This window comes from Tachypleus tridentatus, chromosome 6 (genome assembly GCF_004210375.1).
Source record: "Tachypleus tridentatus isolate NWPU-2018 chromosome 6, ASM421037v1, whole genome shotgun sequence".
Classification (NCBI taxonomy): Eukaryota; Metazoa; Arthropoda; class Merostomata; order Xiphosura; family Limulidae; genus Tachypleus; species Tachypleus tridentatus.
Window position 1 is genome coordinate 5,277,715 of NC_134830.1, and position 14,476 is coordinate 5,292,190.

The following is a 14,476-nucleotide window of genomic DNA, read 5'->3' on the forward strand; positions in this document are numbered from 1 at the left end:
ATAGTGATTCATCCTGAACCTTCTAATGAAATTCAGATGTTAGACCAGTGATCCATAGTGATTCGTCCTGAACCTTCTAATGAAATTCAGATGTTAGACCAGTGATCCATAGTGATTCTTCCTGAACATTCTAATGAAATTCAGATGTTAGACCAGTGATCCATAGTGATACTTCCTGAACATTCTAATGAAATTCAGATGTTAGACCAGTGATCCATAGTGATTCTTCCTGAACCTTCTAATGAAATTCAGATGTTAGACCAGTGATCCATAGTGATTCGTCCTGAACCATCTAATGAAATTCAGATGTTAGACCAGTGATCCATAGTGATTCTTCCTGAACATTCTAATGAAATTCAGATGTTAGACCAGTGATCCATAGTGATTCTTCCTGAACCTTCTAATGAAATTCAGATGTTAGACCAGTGATCCATAGTGATTCGTCCTGAACCTTCTAATGAAATTCAGATGTTAGACCAGTGATCCATAGTGATTCGTCCTGAACCTTCTAATGAAATTCAGATGTTAGACCAGTGATCCATAGTGATTCTTCCTGAACCTTCTAATGAAATTCAGATGTTCTACACCTTCCTTCGTTTAACTTAGGATCAAATTTTGAAGTTCATAGATTTAATTATACAGCAGACTTCAACAAACAACATAAAAAGCAGCTATTAATATTGAGGCCTGTAGATACAACTAAAGACTTCAATAAATAAACTCTAACGTAGATTAAGGATGAACAACAGAGTAGTTATACCAATTAAGAATATGGTTTCCAAATCATTTCTTTACATCATCCCAGAAAGTCTGGAACCTGATCCATGACAGATTTTCAAGTTTTGGGGTAATTTAGCCAGACACATACAAATGATATAAAATTCATACACAGAAGGTTGTTATTTACTTGCCTTTTGGATACTTTCACAATGAAGTAAAAATTCAAGTTCACACAGGGAGTTGCACAATGAAAAGGCATGCACTAGATGTGCTGCTTCGACTCACCATGCCCCTGAAACAAAGCAGCTGTGCCAGTAGTTAATCAAAAATTAAGTCTACAAGAAACTTTTACTTACTTATCTTTAAGTATCTATTTTTGCAGTAATTTTTCATACAGTTTTAGTGTTCTCATTAGTGTGTATCATTAACACCAAACAAGTCCAGGTACAAGAAATTTCTCAAAGCTTACAGAGCGTTCACAAGAATAAACAATTTATGAAACATTCCAGTTTTCAGGTCACTGGACTGGGAATTGTCTCTCTGTATCTACTATTTTATTTGGATAATAAGCATTCAGTACTCTTTGTATTCCCCCCCACAGATGTCAAAATTTCACTCTCTGGATACATCAGGATTCATGTCTATTTAAAATGACATTATTTCTTTAAAAGTTATAAAATAATAATATGATGAATAGGGTAGAGATTTACACTTACCTGGAGAAGGCAGGTTGTTTGATAGAGTTGGAGCCAAAGGTAGTGACTTGGCACTAAAAATTTTTAAAATACTTCAGGATGAACACAGCTCAAAAAAAAACACAAAAATAAGGGATGGTTTCACTCAGTGATGTTTTATGAGTGTGACAGTATATTTATATACGTATAATAAAGAGTACTTCATTTTTATACAAATATAACTCTGCTCCTGTTAAAATTAAGATGTTAAAAAGTCTTCAGATACGATGGCTGTAACTGATAAACTCATATCACAGATGTTCATGTAATTATTTTTATATGTTTGAAATACAGTTATTATTAAACTTAATTTCACGTAAGCCTAAAATTGATGCTCAGAATCCAAAATTTAAGTGAAACCACAAACATGATTAAAAGATTGGAGAAAGAAACAGAAGGAATTTATGTAAATTTGTCATCAAATTGATGAAGACAGTTTTTATAAGTACTTGTTCTTACTAGCTCCATTTTGATGAAACTGATTATACTTACCAAGTATTTAAGACAGTTTTTATAAGTACTTGTTCTTACTAGCTCCATTTTGATGAAACTGATTATACTTACCAAGTATTGAAGACAATTTTTATAAGTACTTGTTCTTACTAGCTCCATTTTGATGAAACTGATTATACTTACCAAGTATTGAAGACAGTTTTTATAAGTACTTGTTCTTACTAGCTCCATTTTAATGAAACTGATTATACTTACCAAGTATTGAAGACAATTTTTATAAGTACTTGTTCTTACTAGCTCCATTTTGATGAAACTGATTATACTTACCAAGTATTGAAGACAGTTTTATAAGTACTTGTTCTTACTAGCTCCATTTTGATGAAACTGATTATACTTACCAAGTATTGAAGACAGTTTTATAAGTACTTGTTCTTACTAGCTCCATTTTGATGAAACTGATTATACTTACCAAGTATTGAAGACAGTTTTATAAGTACTTGTTCTTACTAGCTCCATTTTGATGAAACTGATTATACTTACCAAGTATTGAAGACAGTTTTATAAGTACTTGTTCTTACTAGCTCCATTTTGATGAAACTGATTATACTTACCAAGTATTGAAGACAGTTTTATAAGTACTTGTTCTTACTAGCTCCATTTTGATGAAACTGATTATACTTACCAAGTATTGAAGACAGTTTTATAAGTACTTGTTCTTACTAGCTCCATTTTGATGAAACTGATTATACTTACCAAGTATTGAAGACAGTTTTATAAGTACTTGTTCTTACTAGCTCCATTTTGATGAAACTGATTATACTTACCAAGTATTGAAGACAGTTTTTATAAGTACTTGTTCTTACTAGCTCCATTTTGATGAAACTGATTATACTTACCAAGTATTGAAGACAATTTTTATAAGTACTTGTTCTTACTAGCTCCATTTTGATGAAACTGATTATACTTACCAAGTATTGAAGACAGTTTTTATAAGTACTTGTTCTTACTAGCTCCATTTTGATGAAACTGATTATACTTACCAAGTATTATTTGCTTTGGACTGAGAAAACCGTAAGATGTAATCCAAACTGGGCATGTGGGAAAAAGTTGATGATGGAGACTTTCTCAAAGCTTGAAGTAAATTAGGTCTGAACTGAGAATCAATACACCAGAGGGAGCCTTTTCCAATGTTCTGGAAAAGTTTTATAAAATAGAATATTACAATGAAGATAACAACACATATTTAAATTTTTTTTCAACAATATCCAAGTTACTCTGAACAACATGGATCATGTTACTATACATAACCATGTATATTACATCATCATACATAACCACATGAAGAATCATGCTGCCATGAAAATAAATTTCTGGAAGACAATTTTGTAAATGGTGCCACTGTTCATATATATTTACACCAGATATAAATGAATTTCTTTTGTCAATTTGGTCTCTTGAATGTGGTGTAAAATGTTCTGCCAAAGCATGTACAGTTTTTAGTTTTACACAAATTAATGTGTACGTCAAAACTCTGGTATTTTAAACTTATTACTTTTATTAAAACTGTGAGCATTATGTTTTTGTTTTTATGTCTATGCCTTTTAATGTAACTTGGAAAAGTGCTATCAGTGTATGTGTAATTACTATATACACTACTTCACTAGAAGTGGTTCTAATGGTGTTTCAAACTAATTTAATTTAGCAATCAGTGTACTAAAATAATCAATGGTTTAAAGTTTGCCTGATAAAATAAAAATGCTTTTAGCAAACAAGTGGAGAGATCACCCTTAACCCTTATGTCTAATAAATAATTAGTGCACAGTTTAAGGCCTAACTATAACTCTATTAAAAGTGTCATTCAACGAACTACTAACAAAAACAAATGTAAATCTTCACCAACACATTAACAATTCTTAATGAGGAATGATGCTAACAGGAAATTCACCACCTTTAACATAAAGTATAAACTGAGTGTAGAAACTTCTCAGATAACTTACTAATGTTACTTGTTTGCTTTCATATCACACTTTATAGAAGATTACTCGTAACTGAAATAGAGTTGTTGCACCATCTAAAAGATTACCAACTGAAAGTTAGAGTTGTCACACTTTCTAGAAGATTGCTTCAAACTGAAACAGTTACAGTTGTCACACCTTCTAGAAGGTTACTTATAATTGAAAGTTACAGTTGTTGCACTTTCTAGAAGATTACTTGTAATTGAAACAGTTACAGTTGTTGCACTTTCTAGAAGATTACTTGTAATTGAAACAGTTACAGTTGTTGCACTTTCCAGAAGATTACTTGTAATTGAAACAGTTACAGTTGTCGCACTTTCTAGAAGGTTACTTGTAATTGAAACAGTTACAGTTGTTGCACTTTCTAGAAGATTACTTGTAATTGAAACAGTTACAGTTGTCGCACTTTCTAGGTTACTTGTAATTGAAACAGTTACAGTTGTCGCACTTTCTAGAAGATTAGTTGTAATTGAAACAGTTACAGTTGTTGCACTTTCTAGAAGGTTACTTGTAATTGAAACAGTTACAGTTGTTGCACTTTCTAGAAGGTTACTTGTAATTGAAACAGTTACAGTTGTTGCACTTTCTAGAAGATTACTTGTAATTGAAACAGTTACAGTTGTTGCACTTTCTAGAAGATTACTTGTAATTGAAACAGTTACAGTTGTTGCACTTTCTAGAAGATTACTTGTAATTGAAACAGTTACAGTTGTTGCACTTTCTAGAAGATTACTTGTAATTGAAACAGTTACAGTTGTTGCACTTTCTAGAAGATTACTTGTAATTAAAACAGTTACAGTTTTTGCACTTTCCAGAAGATTACTTGTAATTGAAACAGTTACAGTTGTTGCACTTTCTAGAAGGTTACTTGTAATTGAAACAGTTACAGTTGTCGCACTTTCTAGAAGATTACTTGTAATTGAAACAGTTACAGTTGTCGCACTTTCTAGAAGGTTACTTGTAATTGAAAGAGTTACAGTTGTTGCACTTTCTAGAAGATTACTTGTAATTGAAACAGTTACAGCTGTCACACTTTCTAGAAGAGTACTAGTAACTGAAACAGTTAAGAGTTGTCACACTTTCTAGAAGATTACTCGTCACTAAAACAGACTTGTTCACCTTCTACAAGATTACTTCTAACTAAAACAGTTACAGTTGTCACACCCTTTGGAAAATTACTTCTAACTGAAACAGTTAAGAGTTGTTGTACCTTCTGTAAGATTACTTGTAACTGAAACAGTAATCACACCTTCTAGAAGATTACTTGGGAGTAGTACAAGAATCCAAAGATAATAATGCTGTTTCATATGATTATGAATAAAAACCCTACAACCCAATCACTTTCATTCATTTATGTCCAGACTTCTTGAACCTATGTGTTTTCCTAAGATCATATAAATATATTTAATTAAGTTTTGATTTTACTTGTTTTACATTATATGGATCTCAATGCATATTACTTACTTTCAAAACAACTACAGTAAATAGTGTCTCAGATGAAACTGAATACAAAAGAGGACAGTATGTTTTAATTGGTGAATGTGTAGTTGTATGCTATTGGATATTTCAAAACCCAGAATGTATTTTGTTTCCACCAATAATACGTTGCTTTTTGTTTGTTTTTTTCATATTTCAAGAAAAAAAACTATTAAATTTATTTTCTTATCAATTACTTTAACTTGTGATTTTTGATTTATACAAGATATATTTATTCAGTAAGAAAAATGGTAAAAGCTTAGTTTCTTTTAACACATATACACACACACATGCAATGTAACTTTATGTGCATGTGTTCTCTTATTCTTGCTCCAAACAAACTGACCCTATCTAGAACTTGCATATTGAACTACGTTTCTCTTGCTCCAGAACAAACTGGCCCTATCTAGATCTTGTATATTGAACTACGTTTCTCTTGCTCCAGAACAAACTGGCCCTATCTAGATCTTGTATATTGAACTACGTTTCTCTTGCTCCAAAACAAACTGACCCTATCTAGAACTTGTATATTGAACTACGTTTCTCTTGCTCCAGAACAAACTGACCCTATCTAGAGAACTTGTATATTGAACTTCGTTTCTCTTGCTCCAGAACAAACTGACCCTATCTAGAGAACTTGTATATCGAACTACGTTTCTCTTGCTCCAGAACAAACTGACCCTATCTAGAGAACTTGTATATTGAACTACGTTTCTCTTGCTCCAAAACAAACTGACCCTACCTAGAACTTGTATATTGAACTACGTTTCTCTTGCTACAGAACAAACTGACCCTATCTAGAGAACTTGTATATTGAACTACTAAATAAACATACCTGACCCTTGATCTTGTCAACTTTGCTGAAACACTTGTTCAGAGACAAGTTATGACGAACTGAATTTTTCCAACCCGTAGGGGCATTCTGGAAGTAGGGAAAGTGAGTGAGAATCCATGAATAAATGTCCTTGACTGCAAGCGCTTTAACTGGAGAGTCTTCAATGGCCATGAAGATAAGGCAACTAAAGGAGTAGGGAGGCTTAGCATTTATATGAACCTGAGGATTATAAGGTTCAGTGAGTGTAGACTTGCTTGAAAATGGGCTTTCTGTTGACCCTTCTGTCTTGTCACTTCCGTCCTCCACTGCATCTTGAAAGAGATCACCAGTTTGACTGTCATTCAAAATGGATTCAGCTTCACCACAGGAACCCATATGAATGTTTTTTAACAAATTTGTGTCCTGTAACCATGTCAGATTAGTTAGCTCATCATCTTCAAAGCCTCCCTTTTCATTAAGAGTACTACTGCCACTGAGTTTACCATGACCATTAGGCATCTCAATGATGCTTGCAGTTCCATTAAACCTCAAGGGTGGAGAGACACACTTTTGGCTGTAGATTTCAAATGACTGTTTGGTAGCCATGGTGACAAAGCTCTTACCTTCCTTCATCAAAGATTCAGTGATGGCCATACATCAGTAGAGGGAAATTGCTGAGAAAAAAGTTTGGTTATTTAAAATTAATTCAAATCACAAAATGATATACATGTCTGTATGAAGTTATTCTGTGACATAATTTTAGGAGACTAGTAGTACTCTCTCAATCTTCCAGAAAGTATTATTAGTGGCTGCTAAACAATGCTATATAAAAGTTTAAACAAAACTGAAACCTACTATGAAGGTTCATGTACAGAATTTAGTTGTGAAAAATTACTACACTTCTTCATTTATACAAGTCTGTGTTCAATATGTGTGAAATACATATTTTGGTTTAAAACTATTTGTAGATGTAATAATGTATTAAAACACAATAACTTAGTTCTTCATAACAGTAGGAACATTATAAGTACTTTAGAAGACCTAACTGGACAAGTGTTGTAAACAATGTTAAACACTTTTGTAAATCATAACCAGAAATAAAACACAAACTCTGTATGACCCTTATGGGAAATTTGAAACAGTTTCAAACTGTTTTACTATGACTCCTAGTATGATGTTTCATCACACCTATACTTCATCAACCACATCACCCCCCCATCAAACATTTAAATACAAGTTCCTATTTCAAGGTACAGTAAATTAGACCACTGATGTGAAATAATTATAACGTCATATTATTATCAAACAAACTGCAGGACAGAAGAAAGAGTGATGCATATACAATCATATTATTCAACACATCTTCATATATTATTTTGAAAACTTGTTTACTACTCCTGTAAACAAAGTATGTTTGAAACAAAATCGCTTCACACGGACGGAAGCAGCAAACATTCAATTTTGTATATTAGTACAACTGAAAAACTATACGTTTATCAATATTCGACAGATGGCGCCACTACAACGTGACTTTGGAACAGTAAGGTTTCTTTTATAACAAGTATGGTTTTAATACAAAAAGTTATTTTCCTTTCAAAATTATTTATTTTATAAAATATATGCCAATCAACAATTTCTTACGACACGTCGTATGACAGTGAAGTACCAATTTGTAAATATCATCCTAACGTTCCCGAGTACAAACTTTATGTTGTGGTTCAAAAAAAATAATAAGTACCTTTGGGCTTTGGTTTGAAATACATAATACGAAAGACGTCATCGAACGGCTTTCATTATTCACATGATTCTATAAAAACTGATCGAGAGTTACACATATAACCTCCACAATGAAAATTGCCACCATACTCTCAAACTGATTATATGAACACAGTATACTAGGATTGCCAGCATGATTATTTAAATTATAAACGCTGAAGTCAAAACGTTTGTTTGTTTGGGAATTTCGCACAAAGCTACTCGAGGGCTATCTGTGCTAGCCGTCCCTAATTTAGCAGTGTAAGACTAGAGGGAAGGCAGCTAGTCATCACCATACACCGCCAACTCTTGGGCTACTCTTTTACCAACGAATAGTGGGATTGACCGTCACATTATACACCTCCACGGCTGGGAGGGCGAGCATGTTTAGCGCGACGCGGGTGCGAACCCGCGACCCTCGAATTACGAATCGAACGCCTTACGCGCTAGGCCATGCCGGGCCTGAAGTCAAAACGAAAGATCGTTGATTGTAGTGATATTCGTAGGACAACACATACCGGAAATTCACACATTTTAAACAGCAAATTGTGTCCTGTCCACTGATAATTGACCATCGATGATTATGTATATTAAGTACTCTTCAGACAATTACTTACAAACTGTTTACATACAATTAACCCACAACACAAACTCGTCTTCCCTATTGAACACCCAATAACACAGTAAGTTTTAGCCCCTTCTAATAACCAATAATATGAATTTTCGAACATCCAAAGAATCAAAAATGACAATTTATATCATCCTTCCAATACCCAAGAATATAAATCTAAGATGTCACAAGTGAAAGCAAAGAAACATGTCACCATAGTAAATTTACTTATCCAGTATCTTCTGTCAAATAATAGGGTTTAATCTATTAGGGGCGAGTCTATGGGAGAAAAAATTAGTACCACGCAACAGCTAGTGTTTTTGTTGTTTCAACAAAGAAAGGACACGACTAAATGTAGTATAATTCTAATTATACGAAGTTGACTTGACTTCCAACAGTATCAACTGTATAGTTTCCGATAACTAAAATTTATACTTTACTAAAACTATGAGGGCGTTTGTGACTCCACTTAAAGGGCTAAACACGAAAAAAATAAGCGATGTAATAATACACACAAAACAGAAACACCTACTCTATTTATCGTTTAACTTGTACTATTAGACTGCCATCTTGTGGCAGAATTTCACTTCAGACTGTTATTTTTCTGTCCTGCAATTCGACCAAGTTGAAAAACTTTGCAACTTAAAACCCAAGTAACTCTCAAGAAATTTACTGTCTTTATCACTACAGACAAGTTTACATGCTTTTAATTAAGATGTGTATTTCCTCTATATATATTCAAAACTTTCAAACTAATAACACTGACCAGGCTTCCTTATCACATTAACAAAAGAATTGATTATACCAATGTAAATTCGTAAGATAAACTTGACCTCACTGAAATAAAAATCAGTTACATTTTGTGACCGTAAAGCAAAGGTCAAGGCGGGTTCGAAAGCTAAGATAACAAGCAGAGGTCACAAAGGTCAACATAGGTTGAAGGTGACTTCCACCGAGATTTCCTTCACCTGTGCGACTCTTTCAACACTTAAATTTGACTTATTTTACACCGATCACACCAGTGAGGTCCATATACGTTATGTTTTACTCTGTTTATAACACAATGTCAACATGTTTGTTTGTTGGTTGCTAAGTAAAAGATACACAATGAGCTATTTTGGGGGGGGGATAAATATTAATTTTTCACGAGATCCCAATAATAATTATGGTACTTTACATTTTTCACGTGACACGTAAACTGTTGTAGATCGTGTACCCAATACATTCACGAGCTCAAATTATTATATAAATAATTTATTAAAATGCTTTTAAAAATCAATGAGGTAATATGAATCCAACTGCTAATTTCTGTGGTTAAAATATCTTAAACTTGTTTGTTTGACATAACGATAAATAATTTTAATCACTATGTTTCTTTACTAATATAGAGACAGTCCCTGAAGCAGTCAGAGAGATAATACTATTCACATTAATAAATTACTCAAAAACAATAAACACTAAAAACATTAAACGTTTTATGTGGTATTTATTGCTTTACAATATCAGCTCCTAGTTTGTTTGTTTTCGTAACAATCCCAACAGAATTAATTAGAAATTTATTCTCTGGAACTAAAAGCAACGTAAATTAAAATAACAAAATCCAGGATATTCATGGATATTTATACCTTTTTCTTGGGAACAATGACCACGGTAAGTCCTAATGCTATCTTCTCAGTCGTGGCAACATGTGTGGCACGAGCTGCAACTTCATAACAGAACGTTGCTGGGAAGTTGCTTAGCAACATATAAATAAATTCTGTAGACAGTCAGTGACATCACTTGAAATAGTTGAAAATGAGATATTTTCAAAGAAGCTAAAACGCAGCTTAGGGTTAAAGAATGTGCAGCAGTTTTAAAAAATACAAAATTTATGTATTTACCAAGTTATTTATTTCATTATATTATAAGAGACCTTTTTACAGTCGCTTTTTTAAAATTACACGTATAGTCATGCGATTAATGTAGTAAACCTTTCTATGATATTAATGCTAAGTGCTAGGCCTATTAGAAAAGTCTTTCAGAACATAATAATACAACTTTTCTGTTGATAGCGGGAAATAACACTATTACTATTACTTATAAAACAACTCTCCTTTATTTTACAATACGTTAAACTTTAGCAAAATTGATGAATGCAAAATATATGCACGGAATATACTACATGAATCCAAGCTGGGTGATTTGTGAAGGTTACATACAAACCAGAGACGCGCGCTTTGTAAACTACCACGTCTAATGAACTAGAACAATCAGTCAGTCGTTCCAGCGATGGAAAAAAATGACATAATGTTGGTAGCAGGAGCGACACAGCCCAAACAATCTAATTTTGCACATGCCAAGAGAGAGAGTGTGTGAAAATAAAAGTCCAATGTGCGTGCCTGGACAGATTGCTTTCTTAGTCTATAACATGTCGCGTGAGTTGTGGTACACATCATAGCAATTTAACAGGTTCTCTTAAAGTATTCGACATTGTCTGACTATCAATATACATAACCTTTCACATTTTGTTATTCTGCATAATCTAATGACACTTCCTGAGTGTCATAGTAACCACACATCATTTAATGACCTATACTGGATTATGTCCAATTACAGGTGAACTAACCTTGTTTTAACTTATGGTAGACTATGTCGTGAACTAGCCATGTTTTAACTTATGGTAGACTATGTCGTGAACTAACCATGTTTTAACTTATGGTAGACTATGTCGTGAACTAACCATGTTTTAACTTATGGTAGACTATGTCGTGAACTAACCATGTTTTAACTTATGGTAGACTATGTCGTGAACTAACCATGTTTTAACTTATGGTAGACTATGTCGTGAACTAGCCAAATTTTAACTTATGGTAGACTATGTCGTGAACTAGCCAAATTTTAACTTATGGTAGACTATGTCATGAACTAACCTTGTTTTAACTGAAAATGGAGTTAATCCTGTTATACGTCATAATGTAATAGGTTTATCTACAATTAGACATTCCTAACATTAGCTGAAGGTCAGACTTTTGAGACGTAAAACTTACTGTAACCAAGAGCAACATAACAACAAGGTACGACCATAGTTATGTTATTGTTAAACCACTGATGGTACGACCATAGTTATGTTATTGTTAAACCACAGATGGTACGACCATAGTTATGTTATTGTTAAACCACTGATGGTATGATCAAATTAACGTTATTGTTTCATTCTATATTTATCTATTTAACACTAGGTGAGGATCTTAAGAAAGTGATGAGTGTATGTAAACAGAAGTGTATGTTAGTTTAATACCAGTGTATGTAAACAGAAGTGTATGTTAGTTTAATACCGTGTGTATGTAAACAGAAGTGTATGTTACTTTAATACCAGTGTATGTAAACAGAAGTGTATGTTAGTTTAATACCAGTGTATGTAAACAGAAGTGTATGTTAGTTTAATACCAGTGTATGTAAACAGAAGTGTATGTTAGTTTAATACCAGTGTATGTAAACAGAAGTGTATGTTAGTTTAATACCAGTGTATGTAAACAGAAGTGTATGTTAGTTTAATACCAGTGTATGGCTCAGTAACACACCCCTCCTACGATGTGACAACATAACACCACCCCTACAACATGATAATGAAGTACACCACACCTGTAACGGTTACATTTCAAAGAACTCTATGAAGTCACGTATAATATGATGATATATTATATCACTGTTGCAGTAAATATAAGGATCCTCCTACTCTTTGGGGTGAGGCCAAACTTTACCAAAAACGTTTCATTTCTTCCAAATTCACTCCTATACTTTTATATGAATATTTAAAATATACTGATGAACAGAAATGTCAACTGTATATTCTCCAGTTCTTAAACTAACGTTTAATTTTAATACGGTAACCACTCGTACTTAAACGAACTGTAGAATGTCTCACAGGAACCCATGTAGGGCGAGCCTTACTGGTTAAAAAGTCGTACCTTCGTTTCAGTGCAAGCCAACGATGATATAATAATTCAGGTAACAGCTAGACTTTCTATACCCTACTAACATCACTTACAAAATCCTAACAATTCAGTATACCAAAAATACTTACCTTTTATCCCGTTATCGACGTCCCTAATGTCAGGATAAATACGTACATATTACAGATTCCCACTGAAATGTGGCAGGAGTTGCGTACAGTACGGCTGGAACATTTACATATCACCATGACTCACTGTATGATGCTACAGTACGGCTGGGACATTTACATATCACCATTACTCACTGTATGATGCTACAGTACGGCTGGGACATTTACATATCACCATTACTCACTGCATGATGCTACAGTACGGCTGGGACATTTACATATCACCATTACTCACTGCATGATGCTACAGTACGGCTGGGACATTTACATATCACCATTACTCACTGCATGATGCTACAGTACGGCTGGGACATTTACATATCACCATTACTCACTGCATGATGCTTCAGTACGGCTGGAACATTTACATATCACCATTACTCACTGCATGATGCTACAGTACGGCTGGGACATTTACATATCACCATTACTCACTGCATGATGCTACAGTACGGCTGGGACATTTACATATCACCATTACTCACTGCATGATGCTACAGTACGGCTGGGACATTTACATATCACCATTACTCACTGCATGATGCTACAGTACGGCTGGGACATTTATATATCACCATTACTCACTGCATGATGCTTCAGTACGGCTGGGACATTTATATATCACCATTACTCACTGCATGATGCTAATGTAAATATACTGTTCTTGTATATCTTTTACTGCGGATTCCAATAAAGCAGAGATAGAACAGAAAGAATCCAATGTGAAGAAAACGAAAGGTCACGTGCAGCTTATGAACGTGTAATATGCGTTACAATATTGAACACCAACCACAACGTCACTGTAACATTCACAAGTAACATTTGAAAAGTACAGTGAATACAATATTATAATTTTGATTGAACCATCCTTGTAATACTAAATCCTGTCGAAGCGTAGTGTTTTAAATTGATGAAAAAAAACATTAATTGATGAGATCCAGCTGACCTAGTAAGGTCTTTCTTCTACCTTAATGTTATCTGTTACTGTCTGTATTGTCACGTGTCTACCTTCCTACCTTAATGTTATCTGTTACTGTCTGTATTGTCACGTGTCTACCTTCCTACCTTAATGTTATCTGTTACTGTCTGTATTGTCACGTGTCTACCTTCCTACCTTAATGTTATACGTTACTGTCTGTATTGTCACGTGTCTACCTTCCTACCTTAATGTTATCTGTTACTGTCTGTATTGTCACGTGTCTACCTTCCTACCTTAATGTTATCTGTTACTGTCTGTATTGTCACGTGTCTACCTTCCTACCATAATGTTATCTGTTACTGTCTGTATTGTCACGTGTCTACCTTCCTACCATAATGTTATCTGTTACTGACTGTATTGTCACGTGTCTACCTTCCTACCTTAATGTTATCTGTTACTGTCTGTATTGTCACGTGTCTACCTTCCTACCTTAATGTTATCTGTTACTGTCTGTATTGTCACGTGTCTACCTTCCTACCTTAATGTTATCTGTTACTGTCTGTATTGTCACGTGTCTACCTTCCTACCTTAATGTTATACATTACCGTCTGTATTGTCACGTGTCTACCTTCCTACCTTAATGTTATCTGTTACTGTCTGTATTGTCACGTGTCTACCTTCCTACCTTAATGTTATCTGTTACTGTCTGTATTGTCACGTGTCTACCTTCCTACCATAATGTTATCTGTTACTGTCTGTATTGTCACGTGCAGTAAACTCATAATTTTCAAGCCACTCATGACACATACAGAGGTTATGTTCGCCTTTCTTCTACTGTTTCTATTCCGTATTAATTTTTTTGCTGGGTAGTACTTTGT

General features: G+C 33.9%; 1 protein-coding gene across 4 annotated transcripts in view; it reads right to left on the reverse strand.

Moving 5' to 3' along the window:
• LOC143251875 (forkhead box protein N3-like) overlaps positions 1–14,476 on the reverse strand; it is a 100,676-nt gene that overhangs the window by 13,090 nt on the left and 73,110 nt on the right. The window contains exons 3-6 of one of the 4 annotated variants that reach the window (XM_076503186.1): positions 10,203–10,311; positions 6,234–6,886; positions 2,948–3,099; positions 1,437–1,489 (exon numbers count right to left, since the gene is read on the reverse strand). In XM_076503186.1, the coding sequence (XP_076359301.1) occupies positions 1,437–1,489; positions 2,948–3,099; positions 6,234–6,866 (838 nt within the window). In that variant the 5' untranslated portion in view covers positions 6,867–6,886; positions 10,203–10,311. Of the gene's footprint in view, positions 1–1,436; positions 1,490–2,947; positions 3,100–6,233; positions 6,887–10,202; positions 10,356–14,476 lie in introns of all 4 variants that reach the window. The other 3 variants (XM_076503187.1, XM_076503185.1, XM_076503184.1) reach the window with 3 other exon arrangements.